The sequence below is a fragment of the Arachis ipaensis genome, chromosome B9, assembly GCF_059453495.1.
Source record: "Arachis ipaensis isolate K30076 ecotype BB chromosome B9, ASM5945349v1, whole genome shotgun sequence".
Lineage (NCBI taxonomy): Eukaryota > Viridiplantae > Streptophyta > Magnoliopsida > Fabales > Fabaceae > Arachis > Arachis ipaensis.
The window spans coordinates 5,164,055-5,183,990 of NC_142444.1; the positions used below are offsets into that span (position 1 = coordinate 5,164,055).

General features: G+C 32.5%; 3 protein-coding genes across 3 annotated transcripts; all 3 read left to right on the forward strand.

The window, feature by feature from the left end:
• Positions 1-7,919: 7,919 nt before the first annotated feature.
• Positions 7,920-9,612, forward strand: LOC107614806 (uncharacterized). The gene is made up of 4 exons (XM_016316939.1): positions 7,920-8,493; positions 8,770-8,822; positions 9,142-9,195; positions 9,289-9,612. Exons 1-4 carry the CDS (start codon positions 7,920-7,922, stop codon positions 9,610-9,612), a joined length of 1,005 nt encoding a protein of 334 aa, XP_016172425.1.
• LOC148543578 (uncharacterized) lies at positions 9,612-10,776 on the forward strand. The gene is made up of 4 exons (XM_088498577.1): positions 9,612-9,733; positions 9,826-9,880; positions 9,986-10,492; positions 10,588-10,776. The coding sequence occupies exons 1-4, from the start codon at positions 9,612-9,614 to the stop codon at positions 10,774-10,776; spliced, it is 873 nt and encodes a 290-aa protein (XP_088354703.1).
• Positions 10,777-17,196: 6,420 nt separating this feature from the next.
• On the forward strand, positions 17,197-19,936 carry LOC107617739 (protein IQ-domain 26-like). The gene is made up of 3 exons (XM_016319583.3): positions 17,197-17,863; positions 18,455-18,661; positions 19,122-19,936. The coding sequence occupies exons 1-3, from the start codon at positions 17,384-17,386 to the stop codon at positions 19,710-19,712; spliced, it is 1,278 nt and encodes a 425-aa protein (XP_016175069.2). The 5' UTR covers positions 17,197-17,383; the 3' UTR covers positions 19,713-19,936.

Consider the following 19,936-nt stretch of genomic DNA (forward strand, 5'->3'; position numbering starts at 1 on the left):
AATTTTACAACTAAAATATATTACATATCACTTTTTTATTATAATTAAAATTAAATTTTTTCTTTTAAAATTAAAAAGTTTTCCTCTCCTCTTTTTTATTTTTATTTTTTCTCTTATATATCATTATCAATGACTAATTACAAATTTGACAATTAAAATATACAATATGACATTCTCTATCTTTTCTCTTATTCTCTATTTTTTTTTACCTTTCTATTATACAAAAAATAAAATTAATAATATAATATAATTTAAATAAAAAATATTATTATATACATATTTTTTATTTAGTTTTAAATTTTTACTACTTAACTTTTTAATTTATATTTTCATATTTTTTTTAATATTTATTACATACAATTTAAAAAAATATAATGTTATGATTTAAATTTAGAATCAAGATTCAATTATTTTTAAAAAAAATAAATTTAAATTAATTTTATAACTTTCAATATAAATTTTTTTATACTAATATTTAATTATATTTTTATATATATAAAAAATATTATGTTTAAATAGCAAGTATAAAAATTAATTATTTTTATTTGTGTAACAGACTCAATACCTAATCAAATATAAAAATATACACGTTAAATTCTTTTAAATTTTAGATAACAAATGTTAAAATTAATTATTAGTAAAAAATCAAACTCTTTCATATGAAAATAATAACTAAAAATTTTATTATTTATTTTTTATCTATAGAGACTTGGATCTTCTTAACCGATTTACAATCGTTTTATAAAAGTAGTTTAATATTTTAAAAAATTTATATTACTGTAATGTTATTACAAAAAAATACTTGTAAAAAGTTAATTTTAATATATTAATAATATAAAATTATTTTTGTTTTTTAAATAATTATTTATATAATTAATATAAAATATAATTATTTATATTGTTGGTTAAAGAAAAAGAGGGCACAAATAAAATAAATTTAAATCCTCTAAATTTTAAATTTTTATTTAAGAAGATAAAATATAATCTCTTTTTTTTAAATATTTTTTTTCATATTTTTTCTTAGTCTTATTTATAAAATAAATAATAAAAATTATATTTTATTTTCTAAAATTAAATTTAAAATTTAAAAGATGCAAATCCCAAACAAAACACATCAAATTAGGTTAATCCGTAGGACAAGGAGTCGCGAATTTGAAAAATCTTTTATTTTCTAACCCAACATTTTTTTATTACTTTTTATAACTGGATCATTTAAACCAAATTGGGCTCTGAAAAAGCAACTTTCGGATAAATGTTGACATGAACAAAGCTGAAACAACTCAATCACAAGCCCATTTTCTCTAAAAAATAAAAAAAACCATCTAAACTAAAAAAACTTAATAGTGATTTAAAAAACAAAAGATCTTTAAATTACTATTCTGATTTTTTTTAATCAAGCTCCTGCTATTTAAAAAACAAAAGTCTACCCTGACCAAAAAAAAGATCTTAATACCATAAATAGTGATTTAAAAACAACTAACCAAAGTGGTCAGAGTCATGGTCCGATGTTACCTACTGTTTGGTTGGATATAAAAAAAAATGGTCCCCTCTGCAAAATCATAGCAATAACATTAACACATATAAATATCAAACAAACAGCACCCTTGTTAGCTAATTCAGTTCAGGTGAGGACCATTTTGTATAATTACATACATTGGTTTGTTTAATGTACTAATTTCAATGTGCATGGCGTCTTTTAAACCCCAACTTACCATTGATTTTAGGTCAAGAAAGTCATTTATATTGGCGGCACACAAAAGAAAAAAAGAAAAAAAAAAAGAAAATAGTAGAAACAATTATGAATATTTTTTTTCAATTTTTTCCTTAATTCATATCGTTAAATTAGATTTTTATTATCATATAATATCTTCTCTCACATTTTTTTCTCTTAGTTTCTCTTAAAAGTATAAATACAACTAATAATTCTATGTCTAGAACCTTTTAAAAGGTTAAATTAATTAATAGACTTAGATTCAGGTTCACGAATTGGTTTGAACTTATTAAAATATAAATAAATATATAAATAAATTTTTTACAATAAAGAATGTGATTAATTTTTTTTAATTTGTTATATTTTTTCATAAATACTTTTACGTATACTAAATTCAATAACAAGTGAAGTTTAATATTTATAGACTAAACTCACGTCTCACACTAGTTAAATGCGTCACAAGGCCTAAATTGTTATAGCCAGATTTGGCTTATACCCATCCTTAAATTTCCACTTAAAAAATATATATATAAAAATTACACTTAACAACTATTTTGGAAACAACTTATGTGGCAAAATAATATTCTCGAAGGAATTTGGTTGAAATCAGCTAAAATATGAGTAAATTTTCAAAGTAGTTCCTCAGATTGAGTATGTGCACTAATGTTATCTCTGACTTTCGAAATGCTATAATTGCACCCTTTAGATTGAGCTCCGTGCGAAATCTTGGTCCTTCCACCTAATTCTGGCGTGACTCAGCAGCCGGAGTGCTGAGCTGGCTGCTTATGGTCCACGTAGGCAGCCTTAAACGACGCCGTTTTGCCTGGAGGGTGTTAATGAATCAGGACGACGTCGTTTTGCCCTGGAGGAAAATTAAAAGGTTGCTTGGGGAGAGGGTTGATCATTCGTTTAGTCTTTCTCCTACTTCTCTTCAAACGTTTCTTCTTTGGACGAAAGAGAACGCTGTGATGTTAGGGCACGTTCTTGACTGAGTTCATTGGCAGGAGAAGGAAGGACACCACATGTACGAAGTTGTTGAAGCAGAGGGTATCGTCATCGTCAGCTACAACAAGGTCAGTAATACAATGTGTAGTTGAAGTTTTTTTTTTTTTTTTTTGAATTTTTATTGATGGCTCTTCACGTGGTGTGTTGATTGTAGGAGATTTCATCTTCGTTTGGTGTTTTGTTTAGATTTATATGTTGTTAGGTTTTTTGTGGTTACGCTGTTAGCATGGGGTTTGGGTTGCTCTGTTTTTTTTATGTATCCAAGAAGAGTTGTTTCCTCTAATGATACAGTTCTCTAGTTATGGTCAGAAGTTAGTATTGCATGTGTTTAATTTGTTTGTTTACTTATCTCGCAGATGGATGAAGTACTAGACATTATGTTTCATCATGGAGGAACTTTTGAAAATGGTGTAGATGAAAAGATTGGTTACTATCCGGACAACAGAAACTGCCTTGGTGATGTTGAGGTGGATAGGCTGGATGTATTTTACCTGAGAAATTATTATAAGGAGCTAGGTTATGACAGAATGAAGGAAGTTTGGTGGCTTGTACCAGGAAAGAGCATAGGGGAGGGATTGAGGAAGTTAAAGAGTGATGCAGACCTAAGAGAGATGTGTGAGATGGGTTCACAGAATGCGGGTCTTGTTGATATCTACATTGAACATGAGGTTTCGTCACCTGAACTAATAGAAGGGAAGGAGGTTATGGTACACATTGATGATCAAGTAAGGGACTTTGGGACGCAAGCTAAGGAAAATGTTGCAGCTGCCCCACACGATGGTGCTAGGCCAAATGATGAAAAGAATCCTACTGCTAATGTGAGTCGACCTAGGGAGAAAGGGGTTAAAGCATTTGTTAAGGTGCCGATTGAACAAAAACTTAAAAAGAAGGCCAAGAACACCCCGAAACCAAATCAAACAAAAATTCATAGGAGGTATTGCCTGAGGTCTGCCACTGGGATAGGAGGTACAAAGGCTCAGAAAAGGGGGCAGGGTAGCAAGATCCCAGTGATGTTGATGTCTTCTGATGAGGAGTCCTCTAATCTTTATAGTATACAAATCTTTATATTTTATTTGGTATAAGAAGACACTAATTTTATATTTTATTTGGTAAGTTAGACATGAGAAAAAATTGTAAAAAAATTAGTGTTTCAAATTAAAAATTAGTGTTTCAGCATTTTAGAGAGACACAAAATACATGTTTTTAATGGGTGTTTGTGTATGACTATGTCTTTCATCATTTTTGTCTCACTAAACAAACACCATACATGTACTCCTGTGTACTCCTGTGTCTATGTTTTGATGGACATGTAAACAAAAAACAAACGCCGTCATATGTGTACTACTTTATTTTTTTAATAGTATAAAAAATTTGATAATAAAAATGTATTATGTATAATGTATATATATTTTTAATTGGTTAAAAAATTTATTTATTTAATATTTTTAGGTATATATTGAAAGATGTAAGAAGTCTAAAGAGAAGCAAGATTATATTGAAGAGAAAATTGATATTAAAAGACAAAGAAAATACAAAGCGAAGCACAATTTAAGGTAGATTTCATATAAAAAATTAAATTAATTATTTTATCATTTTTGTTTTTAGGTTAGAATAATATATTTTTTTATTTGGTATTTTTAAGTATGTCAGTTCTATATATTTAGTTTTTATTGGGTATACAAAATAACTAACATGTCATGAGTATTTTGGTCGAATGAAAGCCCATAAAATACAATATTTTCTATATATTATTTAGCTATTGACAAGTAATAAATTATTAATTTACATTATCTTCGTAATATGTTACTAAATTTGTTTATGAAAAAATTACAGGAAATTCGAGTGATAGTTCCAATGGTGTGCATTTTCAATCAGTGTTGTCGAATATTACAAATAGCATTAATACAGATTTATTTTTGGATGATTTTTTTTTTGGAACTTGCTTATGTGAATGTACATGCACTTTATGTATTTTGATTTTCCTACTATTTATTCAATTATAAACTTTAACATAAAATATGTTCAAAACTAATATCTCGAGTTATCTTATTAGGTAATAACCCAACACCATATCGATCAAGGTCTCCAACTTCCAATATTAGTGATATTAGTAATTCGGGTATCACACGTGAAGCATATGATAGCCTATGTCATCAGACAAGTCAGCAACATCTTCAACAAACATCAAACAATATCGACCAGTTACAAAGCCAGCGTATGTTAATATGCTTTTATTACTTAAAGACCAAACATTTAACTTTTCAATTGGTCTATTAAAAACAATCTTTGGTATATGCTAAATAATTATTATAGATTCATTGGAGTACACAAATCGAATTAGATTGCAAAGGGATGCAAGACTGAATAGGAAGACTATGCTACTTCAAAAGAGACATGGTAAGATAAGCATGATAGATTGTAATTATCACAAAGCTAAAATTTTACTTCTTTTATCTTTAATACTACCTTCATAATATATATTCATAATTCAACTGATTCAAACATTTAACATATATTTATTTTTCTTTTTTTATAATATAAAGTACTTGATGTATTATCTCTAATGATTACAGGAGCAAGTACATCTAATTCAAATTTAGATACTAAAGAATTAGAAGAAGTGTGCATAGCTGAAAAAGAAAGACACCTAATATAAAGAAAAACATTCTTGAAGGAATTGACTATAAATCTTTCAAAAATTTTTGAAGAAGTTGAGGATATTACTGAAAACACGACTATATTAGATGATTCTGTGCAAATTGAATACCTAGCCATATTCGATGTTGCTGAGAATACAGGTAATTTAAGAAGTAGCAATATCAGCACTTTATTATTTACTATTGTTATGTTTTTTATAAACAAAAAATTATTGTTTAGTGTTCAAGTTTTAAAATTCAAACTAAGATATGGTTATATATGATCATTTTTGTATTTGAACATTGATTTATTGTAATTTTTATTGTTTGATTAACGTGCATGTAAAACTTAAATCTTGAGGTTGGCACAATGAACTTGTATTATATGATTTCATCTTTTTAATCCATAAATTGCATTCTTCGGTAATCTTTTATAAATATTATTTTTATACTTAACATGGTGAAAGAAAGGTATATTTTTATATAAAGTATTTGTTGCAGATATAACTGAAACAATTTATTATCTTGGTGATTATTAGATGTGATAGATATTGGTGACCCAGAATTTTTTTGTCGGCATTGCGACGCCATGATGTGGTATGAGGAGAGATCAGAGAAATCCAAAACAGGATCCAATTTTGAGTTCTCAATATGTTGTATGCGAGGGAAGGTACAACTGACGTTTTGAAGCACTTGATCGGATGCTCAGGGATCTTATGTCAGTTACCGATCAACATAAGACACATCAACCATTTGGTGGTAAGGTTGTTGTTCTAGGAGGTGATTTCAGACAGATACTTCTGGTGATTCCGAAAAGAAGTAGACACAATATATTGGCATTCGCTATTAACTCATCCCATCTGTGGTCATTTTGTAAGGTTCTGAAACTGCATACGAATATGAGGCTTCTAATGTCTTCTTCGGATCAAGATGAAGGTGAAATGAAGAGATTTGCTAATTGGATACTTGATGTTGGAAATGGAAATATTGGCTCTGTTGTTGGTGATGAATCAAAAGTTGAAATCCCAGATGATCTATTGATTACAACTACTGATGACCCTCTCTCTCATTTGGTAGACTTTATATATCCAAATTTGTTGCAAAACATGTCAGATTACAGGTATTTTCATAGTAGGGCAATTCTTGCACCCACGCTTGAGAGTGTCGAGAAGGTAAACAATTTTGTCTTGACAATCTTTCCAGGGATGGAAAAGGAGTATTTGAGCTCTGACACAACATGTCAAGCTGATGAGAATGAAGATGTACAACAAGAGTGGTTCACACCAGAGTTCCTAAATAACATCAAATGTTTGGGACTACCCAATCACAAGTTGACTTTGAAGCTAGGAGTCGCTGTAATGCTACTGCGAAACATAGACCAGACTTCAGGTTTATGTAACGGGACAAGATTAATAGTTAACGAACTTTGCAGCAACGTAATTGGAGTGACATTAGTGACTGATAGAAATATTGGAGATAAAGTGTACATTCCAAGAATGAACTTGATCTCTTCAGATTCAGGATTGCCATTTAAGTTCCAACGGAGACAATTTTCATTAACATGAGTCAGGGTCAATCATTATCACATGTACGGCTTTATTTGCCAAAATCAGTGTTCACCCATGGACAACTTTATGTTGCTTTGTCAAGAATTAAGAGTCGCAGTGGCCTCAGGGTTTTAATTCTAGACGAAGACGGCAATCCAAAGTCATCAACAACAAATGTCGTGTTCAAATAGGTTTTTAATAATATTTAGGTAAGAATAATATTATTTTCATTTTAATAGCATGTTATGGTTTACACTTTTGTACAAATATTTACTATAGATATAACTAATTTATCTATAACTCTTTTTTCAAATTTAAAATAAAATGTGTAACAAGGAGCACAACATCCTATGCCAATTGCTTTTCTAATGAAGTTAGTAAGATACTAGGTTGTCGATAAATTTTTATTAGCTTTTTGATATAAAATTTAGTGTAAAATTAACATGCTATTATTACAGTTATATATGTTCTTATTTTTTTATGTCTCCCTCCTTATGGTTCAAGAATATTATAAACTTCAAACTCTTCTATTTATATTTTACTTTGAATAAAGATAAAACAACATATTTAACACGTTTATTATATAACGACGATGATAGTGTTATACTAAATTTAAAAAATATATGGTTATAAAATATTATTTTTAATTTAACTTATCAAATTTAAATATAAGCCCGTGCATCGCACGGGTTTAACACTAGTTCTGATGATAGTTCAGAAGATGAGCCCTATAAACCAGTAAGGGAAGACAGCTCATCTGATTCATGTGCTGCGGACCCTGTTCCTTCACGTAAGGTAAAACGTAAGAAGAAAACAAGTAATAAGAGTGATTCACAGGATAAGGGTAAGGGGAATAATAAGATGAAGGAGAAGATTTGTGTTGATGACGATGCTTTTGTGGAGATTAATTCTGATGTTGAAGTGGATTTTGGGAAAGTAGGAATTGATAAGAATAATGATTATGATGCATACGATCCTGGGACCAATTTTGATGGTGCCAACTATTGACATTCATTGGAGATGAAAACCCCACCCAATTTTGAAGACGAATTAGAAGAGGAGACCGAGTCTGATGAGGTGTTTCCAGTTTTTAGAGAGGGGGCTAAGTTTGGGGAGCTTCACTTAGAGGTTGGAATGAAGTTTAATACGAAGTGGGATTTTAAAGAGGCTGTTAGGGAGTACACCATCCAGGAGGGAATGCGTATTCGATTCAATAAAAATGATAGGAAGAGGCTTAGGGCAGTTTGCAAGGTGAAGGAATGCAGTTGGGTTATCTTTGCTTCCAAGGATCGAGACGATACTTGCTGGCAAGTGAAAACTTTCAGAGATGATCATAGCTGTGCAAGGGAGGATAAGAACAGAACAGCCAATCGTAACTGGGTTGCTATTAAGCTGGTGAAGAAAAACAGAAAGTATCCCAACTTCAGGCATTGTGATGCAAACACCTTCTTCAAGACTAAGTATGATCTGTCATTGAATAGGAACTCGATCTCAAAGGCACTATCTGATGCTAGAAACCTTGTATATGGTGATGAAAAGGCACAGTATGCAATGGTGAGGGACTATGGGGAGACACTGCTGAAGACTAACCCGGGTTCAACTGTCCAAATTTGCACCATCCCATAGCCAAATGGTGATGTCATATTTGAGAAAATGTATGTGTGTTTAAGTGGCTGCAAGAATGGATTTAAGGCAGGATGTTGTCCACTCATTGGACTTGATGGTGCTTTCCTGAAAACTGTCTTTGGAGGGCAGATTCTATCAGCTGTTGCGTAGGATGCAAACCACCACATATACGTCATTGCATGAGCAATTGTGGAAGTTGAAAACACTGCCAACTGGAAATGGTTCCTAGAACTATTGCACGCAGATTTGGGAGATTACAAGACACATGGTTGGTGTTTCATTTCTGATATGCAAAAGGTACATGGCTGCTAATCCCTTCTGATTTAGTTTTCTGTTTGGTTGCCTTCACTATATTATAATATATTGGATCATATAAGAGGCTTGCTGATATGTGAGTAGAACTACTTTAGATGCACGATAGCAAAAGTTAGGGACAATATGGTGCGTTTAATACAAAATCAGGGACTATTATGGTGAAAATATTAAAAGTCAGGGTCTACTATGGTGAAAATATAAAAAAGCAACATCTATTATGTGAACATATAACTGTGTATTCTATAAACTTCTCTCGGCTGTATCTGAGTTAATTATTATTTGCATCTACTTTGTGTTGCAGGGACTCATAAATGCTGTACAGGAGGTGATGCCCAATGTGCATCACCGTTTCTGTGTATGGTATTTGTGGAAGAATTTCAACAAGCAATGGAAAGATCTGGAGCTAAGAGGCTTGCTGTGGGATTGTGCACGAGCCACAACCTTTTAGGAATTCAGGGAACATAGGGAAAAGTTGAAGCGGCTAAATCCGGAGGCTTGGGCATACCTAGAAAAATGGCCAACACATTCTTGGACAAGATCTCAGTTCAGTCACAAGTCAAAGTTAGACTCAATATGTAACAATGCGTGCGAAGTATTCAACGCAAAGATTAAGGAAGCTATGAGGAAGCCTATAATCACACTGCTGGAAGAGGTTAGGATGTTCGTAATGAGGACGATAGCCAAAAATAAAGTGAAGTTGGATAATCATGTGGGGATACTTTCCCCAGTGATCAAGAGCAGACTGGAGAAGCTGAGGAAGGAATCTGGGTAATGGCAACCAATATGGGCTGGAGACACCAGATACGAGAAGTTCGAGGTACATGGACACCATGCACACCATGTAGTGGATTTGGGAAAAAAGCCATGTACTTGTCAGTTTTGGATCCTAACAGGTAATGTATTTAACTGTTACTTAATTATTTAAGTACTTTGGCTAGTGAGTCTAATTAACTATGCACCTAATTATTATTGCTGATATTGCTAGAATCCCATGTGTTGCAGGAATCCCATGTGTGCACGCATGTGCTGTTATTGCTAGAGTGAACAAGTGGCCAGCGGATTTCTGCCACAAGCTCCTCACAATGGAGTCGTACAAAGCCACTTACTCCCACCACATAAATCCTTTACCTGGCCAACAATTATAGAAAAGATCTGAGAACAACAGACCATTGGCACCTTTGGTTAAGAGGAAACCTGGACAGCTCCAAACCAAGAGAAGGAAGGATACGGATGAGGAGGGTCAGTCTAGCAAGAAATCAAAGCCAACCACCACTCTGAAGAGACAGCTACGACCATTCACTTGCAAGTATTGCTTGCAGAAAGGTCATACAAAAAGAGGGTGTGAGAAGAAGAAGGCTGCTGAAGCTGCAGAGGCTGCGAAGAAGAAAGCTGCGGAGGCTGCTGCTAAAGACCCTAAGGCTGCTGCTCAGAATGTCACTGCAACTGCCTCTGCGTCAGCTACAACAACTACTTCCAATGCACCTCAAGCTGCAAGTGCCTCTGCTACTGCTACAGGCTCTGGAACTGCAACAGCGTCTGCTACTGCTACTGCATCTGCCCCTGTTCCTGCCACTCATGTGGAAGTGGATGTCCAGCAGGCTGAGATTGATTTGTCTCAGCCCTCATACTCTGAAGCTGAAAACTCCCAAAAGGTATTGTGTTTAATAATGCTTCATGTAATGTGTTTTTATTATTTGACAATCATCTTATTTTCTAGGCCTTATGTAAGGTATTGTCTGCATTGCAGGAGCATGAACAAAAGAGGAAGACACCTACAAGACCTGGGAAACTGCCACTTAGAAGAAGGTCACCTACTCCAACTGGCTCTGCATCATTCAATCCAATGGAGGGAGCTAGTGAGGCAACTGCAGCAAGGCTGGCCAACTTCCTCAAGTTTGTGCCCACCACAGGGTTCAAACCGCCAAAAAAGAAGTGATTATGTTCCTAGCTTTTGGTTGAAATTCTGAAAGTTTGTAATATTTTGTGAAATAATTATCTTAGTCTTTTTTGTTTGGTCATGGTGATTCATAGACACCTCTGCAACTTTTAAATACTAACTAAGTTTCTGAAATCTAGCTGAAACAATGCTCAGTATTTTTTTGCTTGTTATTGTCATCAATGCATTATTGCAGAATTTTATATGAACTAGTGTTATTGTCATTCAGTTGTGAATTATGCCTTATGTAAGGTTTTGCTGTTGTTTCTTATCCATAACATAATTGGGTGTTCAATTATATTTACAAAAACAAAACCAAATAGTCATTCAATATATCAAAAATAAACTAATGTCAATTACATTGTTCATAAACTGGATTACACTGGTTCTATGTTTCAGTTCTCAGCCTAATCAAACCTTCAACAGTAACATCAACACAAACACAAATAACACGAATACCCCTAAACCAAGCACTTGGACCATCAGCTTTACATTTCTCACATCTGCTTCTAGTTTGCCCACCTTCCATGCAATGTTCATCTTCATCACACCATGCTCATCTTCTTCATCAAACTTCAACGGCACCTCATCCTGTACAGAATTTGCCCAGACAAATAACCCACACCAAATCTTTCCACTAGTCTGCAAATATGCATCAACCTTATCAAACAACTACCTCAACTAACCAACACTAGAAATTTTAGCCAGTAAATGCACTCACGTTATAATTCGGACACCCGAAGAACGGCTTATTAGGATGACTCTCCGTCCCTGACCACTGAAGGATAGGCCTGCACCCACAACCACACCACTCTGGAACTGCTGAACGCCAGCTGCACACATTGTTCCCTTTCCAGTTTCTGGTCGCAGATGAGCGATTCGACCTTCGAGAAGCGTGACTGTCACTCATGGCGGGAGAGGACGAAGAAGAAGAATAAGAGGAAGAGGGAAGAAAAGCTTGAGCTGGACGACGAACCAATTCACACAGGAAGAGGGAAGAACAACTTTAGGGTTTATAATTGGTAACAGGGACTAATTCGGGAAATTCGGAGATTCTTTAATGACACTCCACATCAGCTAGCCGTTTAAGGCTGCCTACGTGGACCATAAGCAGCCAACTCAGCGCTCCGGCTGCTGAGTCACGCCGGAATTGGGTGGAAGGATCAGAATTTCGCACGGAGCTCAATCTGAAGGGTGCAATTAGAGCATTTTGAAAGTTAGGGGTAACATTGGTGCACGGGCTCAATCTGAGGAACTACTTTAGGGATTTACTCGCTAAAATATTGCCCATTTCTAAGATTTAGCCGTTTAGGTGTTAAAAACCAACAATAAATAAATAATACTATTCATTTACGGCAAGTCCATGAATATTGTTTTTATGGTATGATTTTAAGTTATCAATCCTCTTAATTAGTAAATTTGTTTATTTAGAGATATATTTTGGAATTTGTGTTTATTAATGTAGTGGACTGTTTTTATCCATAGCAATTAACACTTATCACTACAAGAAAATCAGCAGATAGTGACGGATATTTAGCAGCGATTTCTAAATAGAATCTGGCAGCGGTTAGCACGACGAATTTGGAAGAGGCTACTAAAAGAGTCACATTTTGCAGCGGTTTTGCTTTAACCGCCGCGGTTTTGCTTTAACCGCCGCAAAATATCGAATGGACAAATATGTTTGATGAACTTTTTGCAGCAGTTTTCTCTCAACCGCTGCAATATACTTTTAACTTGAAATTTTTTGTTTAAACATTGCCTTGTTAAGCCTATTCTAGCTCTCGCTAATAATTTTTTTTTTGAAAAACATATTTCAAACACTGTAAGTTAATGCATTAGATATAATTTCGATTTCGTATTACGTAAAAAATAATTCATGAATTAAAAAATATTTATTACATAATAATGTGCACAAATTTACGATTGGAGTTTTCTCGTGTACTATCAGTGCATTTTGAGTTTGTATTCAAGTATAAATTAAAAAAAATCAAGCCAACGTCTGAATTCATAAAGTAAACTATTATTTTTTTTAACTATGATTGTGTCCACATGAATGTTATAGGAGCAACGACAGGGAATACCTATTGGTAGAGGAGAGATATTGACCATGTCACATAAAAAAAAAGGATGGCACGTATATAAATGAAGATGCGCATGTTGTTGGTGTAAGTCATGTTCTTTAATTTTTCACTTTTCTTTTTGAATTTACAATTGTAGATCTAAAATTAGTGTAACTCCAAATATTACATGTCTACAGGAAGCAATTGAGCATATTGAGGGCCAAGACGCATCCCACAAGGGGCTTTCGCAGAATGATTCCCTCGCACAAGTTCTTGGCAAGGAGCACCCAGGACGAGTTCGTGGAATGGGTTTCGGGCCATGTCCCACTCAGTGTTTTCCTAATATTCCACAGCAGTCGGACTCCAGTGTGCAAATTGAGGAGTATCAGAAGGAGATTGTAGAACTTAAGACAGAGGCAGCAGTACTAAAGGCAGAGGCAGCAGAGGAAAAGGCAAAGACACAGACAATGAGAAATTTGTTAAGATACCTAATCCAGCAACAAGGAGGTAATTTGTCACCTAACGTAGCTGCGGATCTGGAAGCTTTGGGAAGTGCACCGACCGTATCCCGTGCAACATGATCTTCTGGCACTAATGATCTGAATGAAAAATCATGGAATCAAGTCAATGGAAATAGAGAAACTTGAGTCTGAACACTTTTTGATTGTTCGCTGTTTAATGACTTTTGAGTTATTAATTTCTTGTTTACAGAAATTGATGCACTGAAGACAAATTTTTCTTATAATGATTAACTTTTGCGTAAATATTTTTGTTCTATTTTGTGTTTTTTAGTTTGATTAGTTATTGGTTGTTTTAATAAATTAAAGCAACTTACGTAGTGGAAGAACGTAACAGGAATTAAAATAATAATTATATATGAAAATTCGGATTTAAACAACAAAAAAAAATCATAATATGACATTTGGCAACGATTAAAATCCTGTTGTTATATTAGAAAAACAACTTTTCAGAAGATGGCATTTTGCAGAATCGTTGCTATCTCCAAGTAGTCTAGTTTACTATTTAGTAGCGGTTAGAACCGCCGCAAAAACATATCGCGATAAAATACCATATAGCAGTGGTTATTCCAGTAGTTACTATTAACCGCTGTTAAATGTTTAGCCGCACGTTATCAATTAGCGGATTAACAACCACTGCTATCCGGTTCCATAATCGCTACTAACTTTCAGATGTAATGTAGTGTTGTTTACTTTCTTTTCTCCTCGTATTAAAGCTATCACAATTGTGATATTTATGTTGGATTGATATTTAATCTTCTTTTTTTTTTTAAATTGAGATATGAAAAAAAATTGCCATCTGCCAATAAATTATAATTTAAATAATATAATATCTTTATCTTTATTTAAAAGTTTTGGGTTCAGTTTCACTCTTAATTAAAGAAAAAACGAAGAAAAACTTAATATATGCAAGAGAATATTTTAAATTCTATTTATTAGAGGGTTACGGGCTTCCGGCTGTCTGTCAAGATTTTTGGAGAAAAAATTCACTATGAAAAATTATTTTACATTATGATAACAACTATTAATGAGTCATTACTTTATTGTTTTCTTTTTTCTTTTTATTTGTTGTTAGGCTTATTAGTTTTTTAGGAGAGGGTTTTTGATTTAATATTTAAAAATATATATTTTTAACAATGTTATACCAAAAAAATTGTATCTACATATTGTCAAAAAAATATTTAGTATTATAAATTATTAAAAATTATTTTTAATATTTTAAAAATAAGTTAATCAAATATATTTGTTTTTATTCAAATCGGATTCGAATAAAAAGAAGTCAGAAAAATGGTTAAATAAAAACGGATATTGGCTTTCATACAAATTAAATCAGGCACAAATTAAAAGAAAGAGAAAGAAAACTTCACTATTAATCAGTCAAATTTTTTCACTAAACAATTATCACAATTCAAATTTTAAGGAAAATAATTGTCATAAACTCACAATAGTTTCTTACGTTAGTGTTTAGTTTTAAAGATATTATGTAAGGATATTTTCTTAAATTGTTGTATTCACATGTTGTATATATGCACGGTTCACTCATTTATATATACACTAAAAAATCTATTTCCACAAAAAATTCACATATTTTTTTCATATTAAAATTTGTTAGCTAAAAAAAAACTAGGCTGAATTTATTGCTCATAATTAGGTTCAATAAAATGATAGCAATATATAGCACCATTGACCATTCCACTTAGAAATCAAAAACCCTTTTGACAAATGGATACTACTAACACATACTAATATAGTGTTTCAGGTTTTGCAGCAGCAGAATATTAATAATAAGGAACTGTGGTTGTAGCAGCAAAAGGGTAAGTGAAAATAGAAAAAGAAGCTCAGTGGAATCATCATCATCATCATGGTCAGCGAGAAAGTTGTTTCTGGAACCACTACTATTTGTTACAATAATAATAAAAAAATAAGGAAGAAAAAAAATGAAGGATATTTATGTGATAATTTGTGAATATATGTCATAATCTATTTTGTTTATATGTTATATTTAGATGGGACAAAGAAGAAGATTACAAAGTGTGCATTTTTATTATAGTATAGTCCCTTGTTAATGCATGTTTTTTTTTTTTATTAAAGATATGAGATTCGAACCTGTAATATTTGTTAATATATATTACTATAGGTTCAAATGTTCAATGTGATCTTCAAATTTTAGCTAGGGATCTTAGTCTGACCAGTTCTAATCTGACTTGTTATAAAATAGATACAAATTTAGATTTTTATAAAAATTTTAATATATTAATATATCAAATTCAAATTCACTAATTAATTTTATTAGCTTGTCAGACTTGCTTAACCTGTTAAAACATAATTAAATATATAAATTAATTTTATTATTAACATAATTATTAGATATTTTAAATTTATTATATTTTATTATAAATATTTTTGTATATTTTAAATACTTTAAAAATTAAAAATTTTTTATAAATATTAAATATGTCATATTACATATAAATATTTTTATTAAAAAACACTTTATAAATAATATTTTTATTTTTATAAAAAAATTATCAGATCTTTTAACAAGTTACAAATCAGGCCAAATTTAGTATTTTGAAAAAGTCTAACAGGTCAGGCCCAGACCAATTAACTACATGACAGGTAAAGTCTGTTAAGAGTAAAGTTTGGCCTGTTTCCACAGCTAGTTTTAGCCTTTATTAAAGTTTGAACTTTAGAACTAAATTGGGTTGATGTGGTTAACTCATTAGTCCGCTTAAGTAAATGTTGAAAAATTTGAATTTCGTCTTGTGTATGTACCAACTCGTTAGCTAGTGACAAGCCCTTAAACAGAGTTACAATCCACAACGAATTAGTGTTTACCTCGCGTAAATAACAAAAAAAATTTTGAACTTTAAAGTGGGTACGACGTATTTTAGGTTAAACATGTTGTTATTTACTATGAGATAATATATAATAAGAATAATTTATTTGAAAAATATTGGAATAATTGTTTTTTTAATATTTTAAATAAATGAAGAATTTTTTCTATGAATAAATGATATAAAAATTCAAAGAGAGATTTATATTCTAAAACACTGATATTTCAGTTATTTTACCCCTTAATTTCAATTAACATATCGATATTCTTGGAATAACAGCAATTCTTATTATAGTTCATACTCATTGAAGGTTTTGAATCAGAAATGACTTTGTCAGTGAGTATCATATAATCTTTCATTTGTATGTAGACATGTAGTGTACACGTTGCTCCAGAAAGAGAAAGATAAAGAAAAAATAAAGATAAAAAAGAAGAAACTCAAGAAAGTTTTGCAGTTTATAAGGGAAGAAATTTACAAGAATTTGCAGTGATTTTTTTTTATTTTAGTTGAGTGAGTGGAAGGATAGTTCGGCGCTCTTTTTCTTTTTTGAATTTAAATGAAAAAAATAAGAGTTCCTGATTTTGTGTTTTGCAGTTTTGGTCTCCCCATGATTTTTGTGGCCTATTTTTATTACCATTTTTTTTCAATGTGATTTTTCATCGTTATGCTTTGTCTGTTAATTATTGTCTCTTTACTCCTGAGGTTAGATTTTGAAAAATTTTGCAACTATTTTAATGGGGTTGTTTTAATTTATTTTTTAAAAACAAAATTTAATTTTTTTTTTCTCATTTGAGGCTCTCTCTGCTAACTTTCTGTGACCCTCTTTTTGTCTTCTAATGCAGTTCTTCACGAGGTGCTGTCAGAAGTTAATTTTCAAAAAAAGTTCCAATCTTTATCCAAAATTTTAAATCTTTTTTTTTTCTTCCTTCTTCACCCCATTTATTAAGGTTTGATGCTTTTCTAACTCTTTGCACCGTTTATTATTAATCTATTCCCTCTACAATCCCTTTGTGCTTGCTTGCATCATCATCAATATTCACACCCCTCCCTCTCATTTTCAAACCAAACCAAAAAAAACCTTCACATTTGGATCCATTTGGATTTGGTTGCTACATTTGAGAAACCCACTTTAACACTCTCTCTTCCACTTTCTAGTTCTGGTGATAGTGTTGAAGAAGGAGAAGTTGTTATTATGGGAAAAGCTACAAGGTGGTTGAAGGGTCTATTAGGAATGAAAAAGGAGAATAAAGAGAATAGTAATAAGGATCAACACCACATTGAAAATTCAGGGTCATTGGCAACAATAACATCTTCTTTTTCTTCTTCTTATGACAAGAAAGAGAAGAAAAGATGGAGTTTTGCTAAGCAAGTAGAGAAGGATAATAATAATAATAATAGAAACATTGTTGCTCCTTCCAATGGTGCAGCTTTGGATTCTTCTTCTGATGGTGCTTGGATTAGATCCTATATTGCTGACACTGAGAGTGAGCAGAACAAGCATGCAATTGCTGTGGCAGCTGCCACTGCCGCGGCTGCAGATGCCGCCGTGGCAGCTGCGCAGGCGGCGGTGGCAGTTGTTAGGCTGACAAGCCAAGGGAGAGGCACATTGTTCAGTGGCAGCAGAGACAAGTGGGCTGCTGTAAAAATCCAAACTTTCTTCAGAGGCTATTTGGTATGTCACTTTATCTTCTTTCAAAATCAAAGTTTGATTTGATGGTAATGTGTTGTTGCTTGTTTTCTCATTTGGGTATGTTTAAAAATCAAATTTTGATTTGGTGTTGATGTTTTATTGCTTGTTTTCACAAATGGGTATGTCTGTTTTTTGTGTATTTCCATTGTTTTTGTGATCTTTTCTATAAAAAACACATCTTTTGTTTTTGTTGGTATAAGTGAAGTTAATTGCTTGGTTCCTACTCTTTTGTCCCCCTCTCTCTAAAAAGGTGAGAAAGTTGGTTTTAGATTCTTAATGAAACAGTGACTCTTCTCTCAAATGTCCTTTTTCTTTTTCTTCATTGAAACTAGCATTAGCATATGCACTTTTCCTTTGACTTGCCTCGTTAGCATCCAAATCCTCCATTTTCTGTTTTAAACAAGTTTGGTGCACTTTTTTACCTTTTACCATCTTGAATGCTCTATTTGACAATGTAATGATAATGATAATTTCATAATTTCAAAATTTTTTATTGATCAATGCATATTGTATAATTATAGAATGTTCTAGTAGCAACATTAAATCCAAGATTTTTCATTTTTTTTTTTTCAGGCAAGGAAGGCTCTTAGAGCACTGAAAGGATTGGTTAAGATACAAGCTCTTGTTAGAGGTTTTCTAGTTAGAAAGAGGGCTGCCGCAACTCTTCACAGTATGCAGGCTCTAATTCGAGCTCAGGCCGCCGTCCGGTCGCAGCGCGCCCGCCGTTCCATGAGCAAAGACAATAGGTTCCTCCCGGAAGTTCTTGCAAGAAAATCTCTGGTAAAAGCTTTTAATTCTAGATGGCTTTTGATTATAAGTTGTTTTGGATTCAAAATAAGATGATTTATTTTTTATGTTTTTATTTTTAAAATTTTGTGAAAAAAGAAAATAACAAAAATAATAAAATTCTGTTTTTTTATCTTTATTGTTTGTGTTTTTTTTTTTTCTTCACAAATTTTAAGAAATTGAATATAAAAAACGCAAACCAAATGCAACTTTAAATTTAGGTGAAAACTCAGGTGCCGTCGACTTCAGGTGAATTTAATAGTCGAGAGCCGTTAGATGAAAATTTAGTCAAAACAGTCAAATCATCTAATGGCTCTCAGTTATTAACTCCACGTGAAGTCCACTAGTTATGAACTTCACGTGAAATCGACTGCACTTGAGTTTCCACCTTAAATTTAAACTGACTATTGTAGTTAATTCTAATTTAAGACAATGTTTATTTTTTTTGTACTAGGAACGATTTGATGAAACAAGGAGTGAATTCCACAGCAAAAGGATGATGATACCTACATCTTATGAAGCATCATTGAATGGATTTGATGAGTCTCCAAAAATTGTTGAAATTGACACTTACAAGACTAGATCATCAAGGTCAAGGCGTTACACCTCTACAATGTCCGAATGTGGCGAAGATCCGCCATACCACGCTGTCTCATCCCCTCTTCCTGGCCGAATCTCGGTCCCAGATTGCCGGCACCTTCAAGATTTCGATTGGTACTTGAGTGCCGACGAATGTAGGTATTCGACGGCACACAACACTCCAAGATTCGCAAACTACGCGCACCCTAAAATTGCCCCGGCCACACCGGCTAAAAGTGTGTGTGGAGGGGACACATTTTTTAGGCCTTATTCCAATTATCCAAATTACATGTCAAATACTCAATCTTTTAATGCAAAATTAAGGTGTCATAGTGCTCCAAAGCAAAGGCCTGAGCCAAAGAAGAGGCTTTCACTCAATGAAATGATGGCAGCAAGGAACAGCATAAGTGGTGTTAGAATGCATAGGCCATCCAATTTTCAAGGTCAAGAATCATGGAATTTTTGACATGGTTTTGGTTGGTTGGTTGGTTAATATGCCCTATATATGTCAGTTTCAGAATCTAAAGAAAAAGGGAATATCTGAGAGAGGATCAAAAAGTCTAAAGTCTAAAGTGATGTTTGTTAGTACTACTATTTACCTTGGAATTTGTTTTTCCAACCTTGTGCTTATAATTTACAAACTCAAGGATAGAACAAAGTTTGCTAATGTACATTCTTTTTTTTTTTTCA

Bases quoted from the DNA above. Each gene is read 5' to 3' on its own strand.
- LOC107617739 (XM_016319583.3), top strand. From the start codon at position 17,384: ATGGGAAAAGCTACAAGGTGGTTGAAGGGTCTATTAGGAATGAAAAAG. The intron at 17,864-18,454 runs GTATGTCACTTT...TTTTTTTTTCAG, and splicing joins CTTTCTTCAGAGGCTATTTG to GCAAGGAAGGCTCTTAGAGC. The intron at 18,662-19,121 runs GTAAAAGCTTTT...TTTTTGTACTAG, and splicing joins TTCTTGCAAGAAAATCTCTG to GAACGATTTGATGAAACAAG.
- LOC107614806 (XM_016316939.1), top strand. From the start codon at position 7,920: ATGAAAACCCCACCCAATTTTGAAGACGAATTAGAAGAGGAGACCGAG. The intron at 8,494-8,769 runs GTTCAACTGTCC...TATTGCACGCAG, and splicing joins ACTGCTGAAGACTAACCCGG to ATTTGGGAGATTACAAGACA. The intron at 8,823-9,141 runs GTACATGGCTGC...TTTGTGTTGCAG, and splicing joins TCATTTCTGATATGCAAAAG to GGACTCATAAATGCTGTACA.
- LOC148543578 (XM_088498577.1), top strand. From the start codon at position 9,612: ATGGCAACCAATATGGGCTGGAGACACCAGATACGAGAAGTTCGAGGT. The intron at 9,734-9,825 runs GTAATGTATTTA...TGATATTGCTAG, and splicing joins TCAGTTTTGGATCCTAACAG to AATCCCATGTGTTGCAGGAA. The intron at 9,881-9,985 runs GTGAACAAGTGG...CAACAATTATAG, and splicing joins CATGTGCTGTTATTGCTAGA to AAAAGATCTGAGAACAACAG.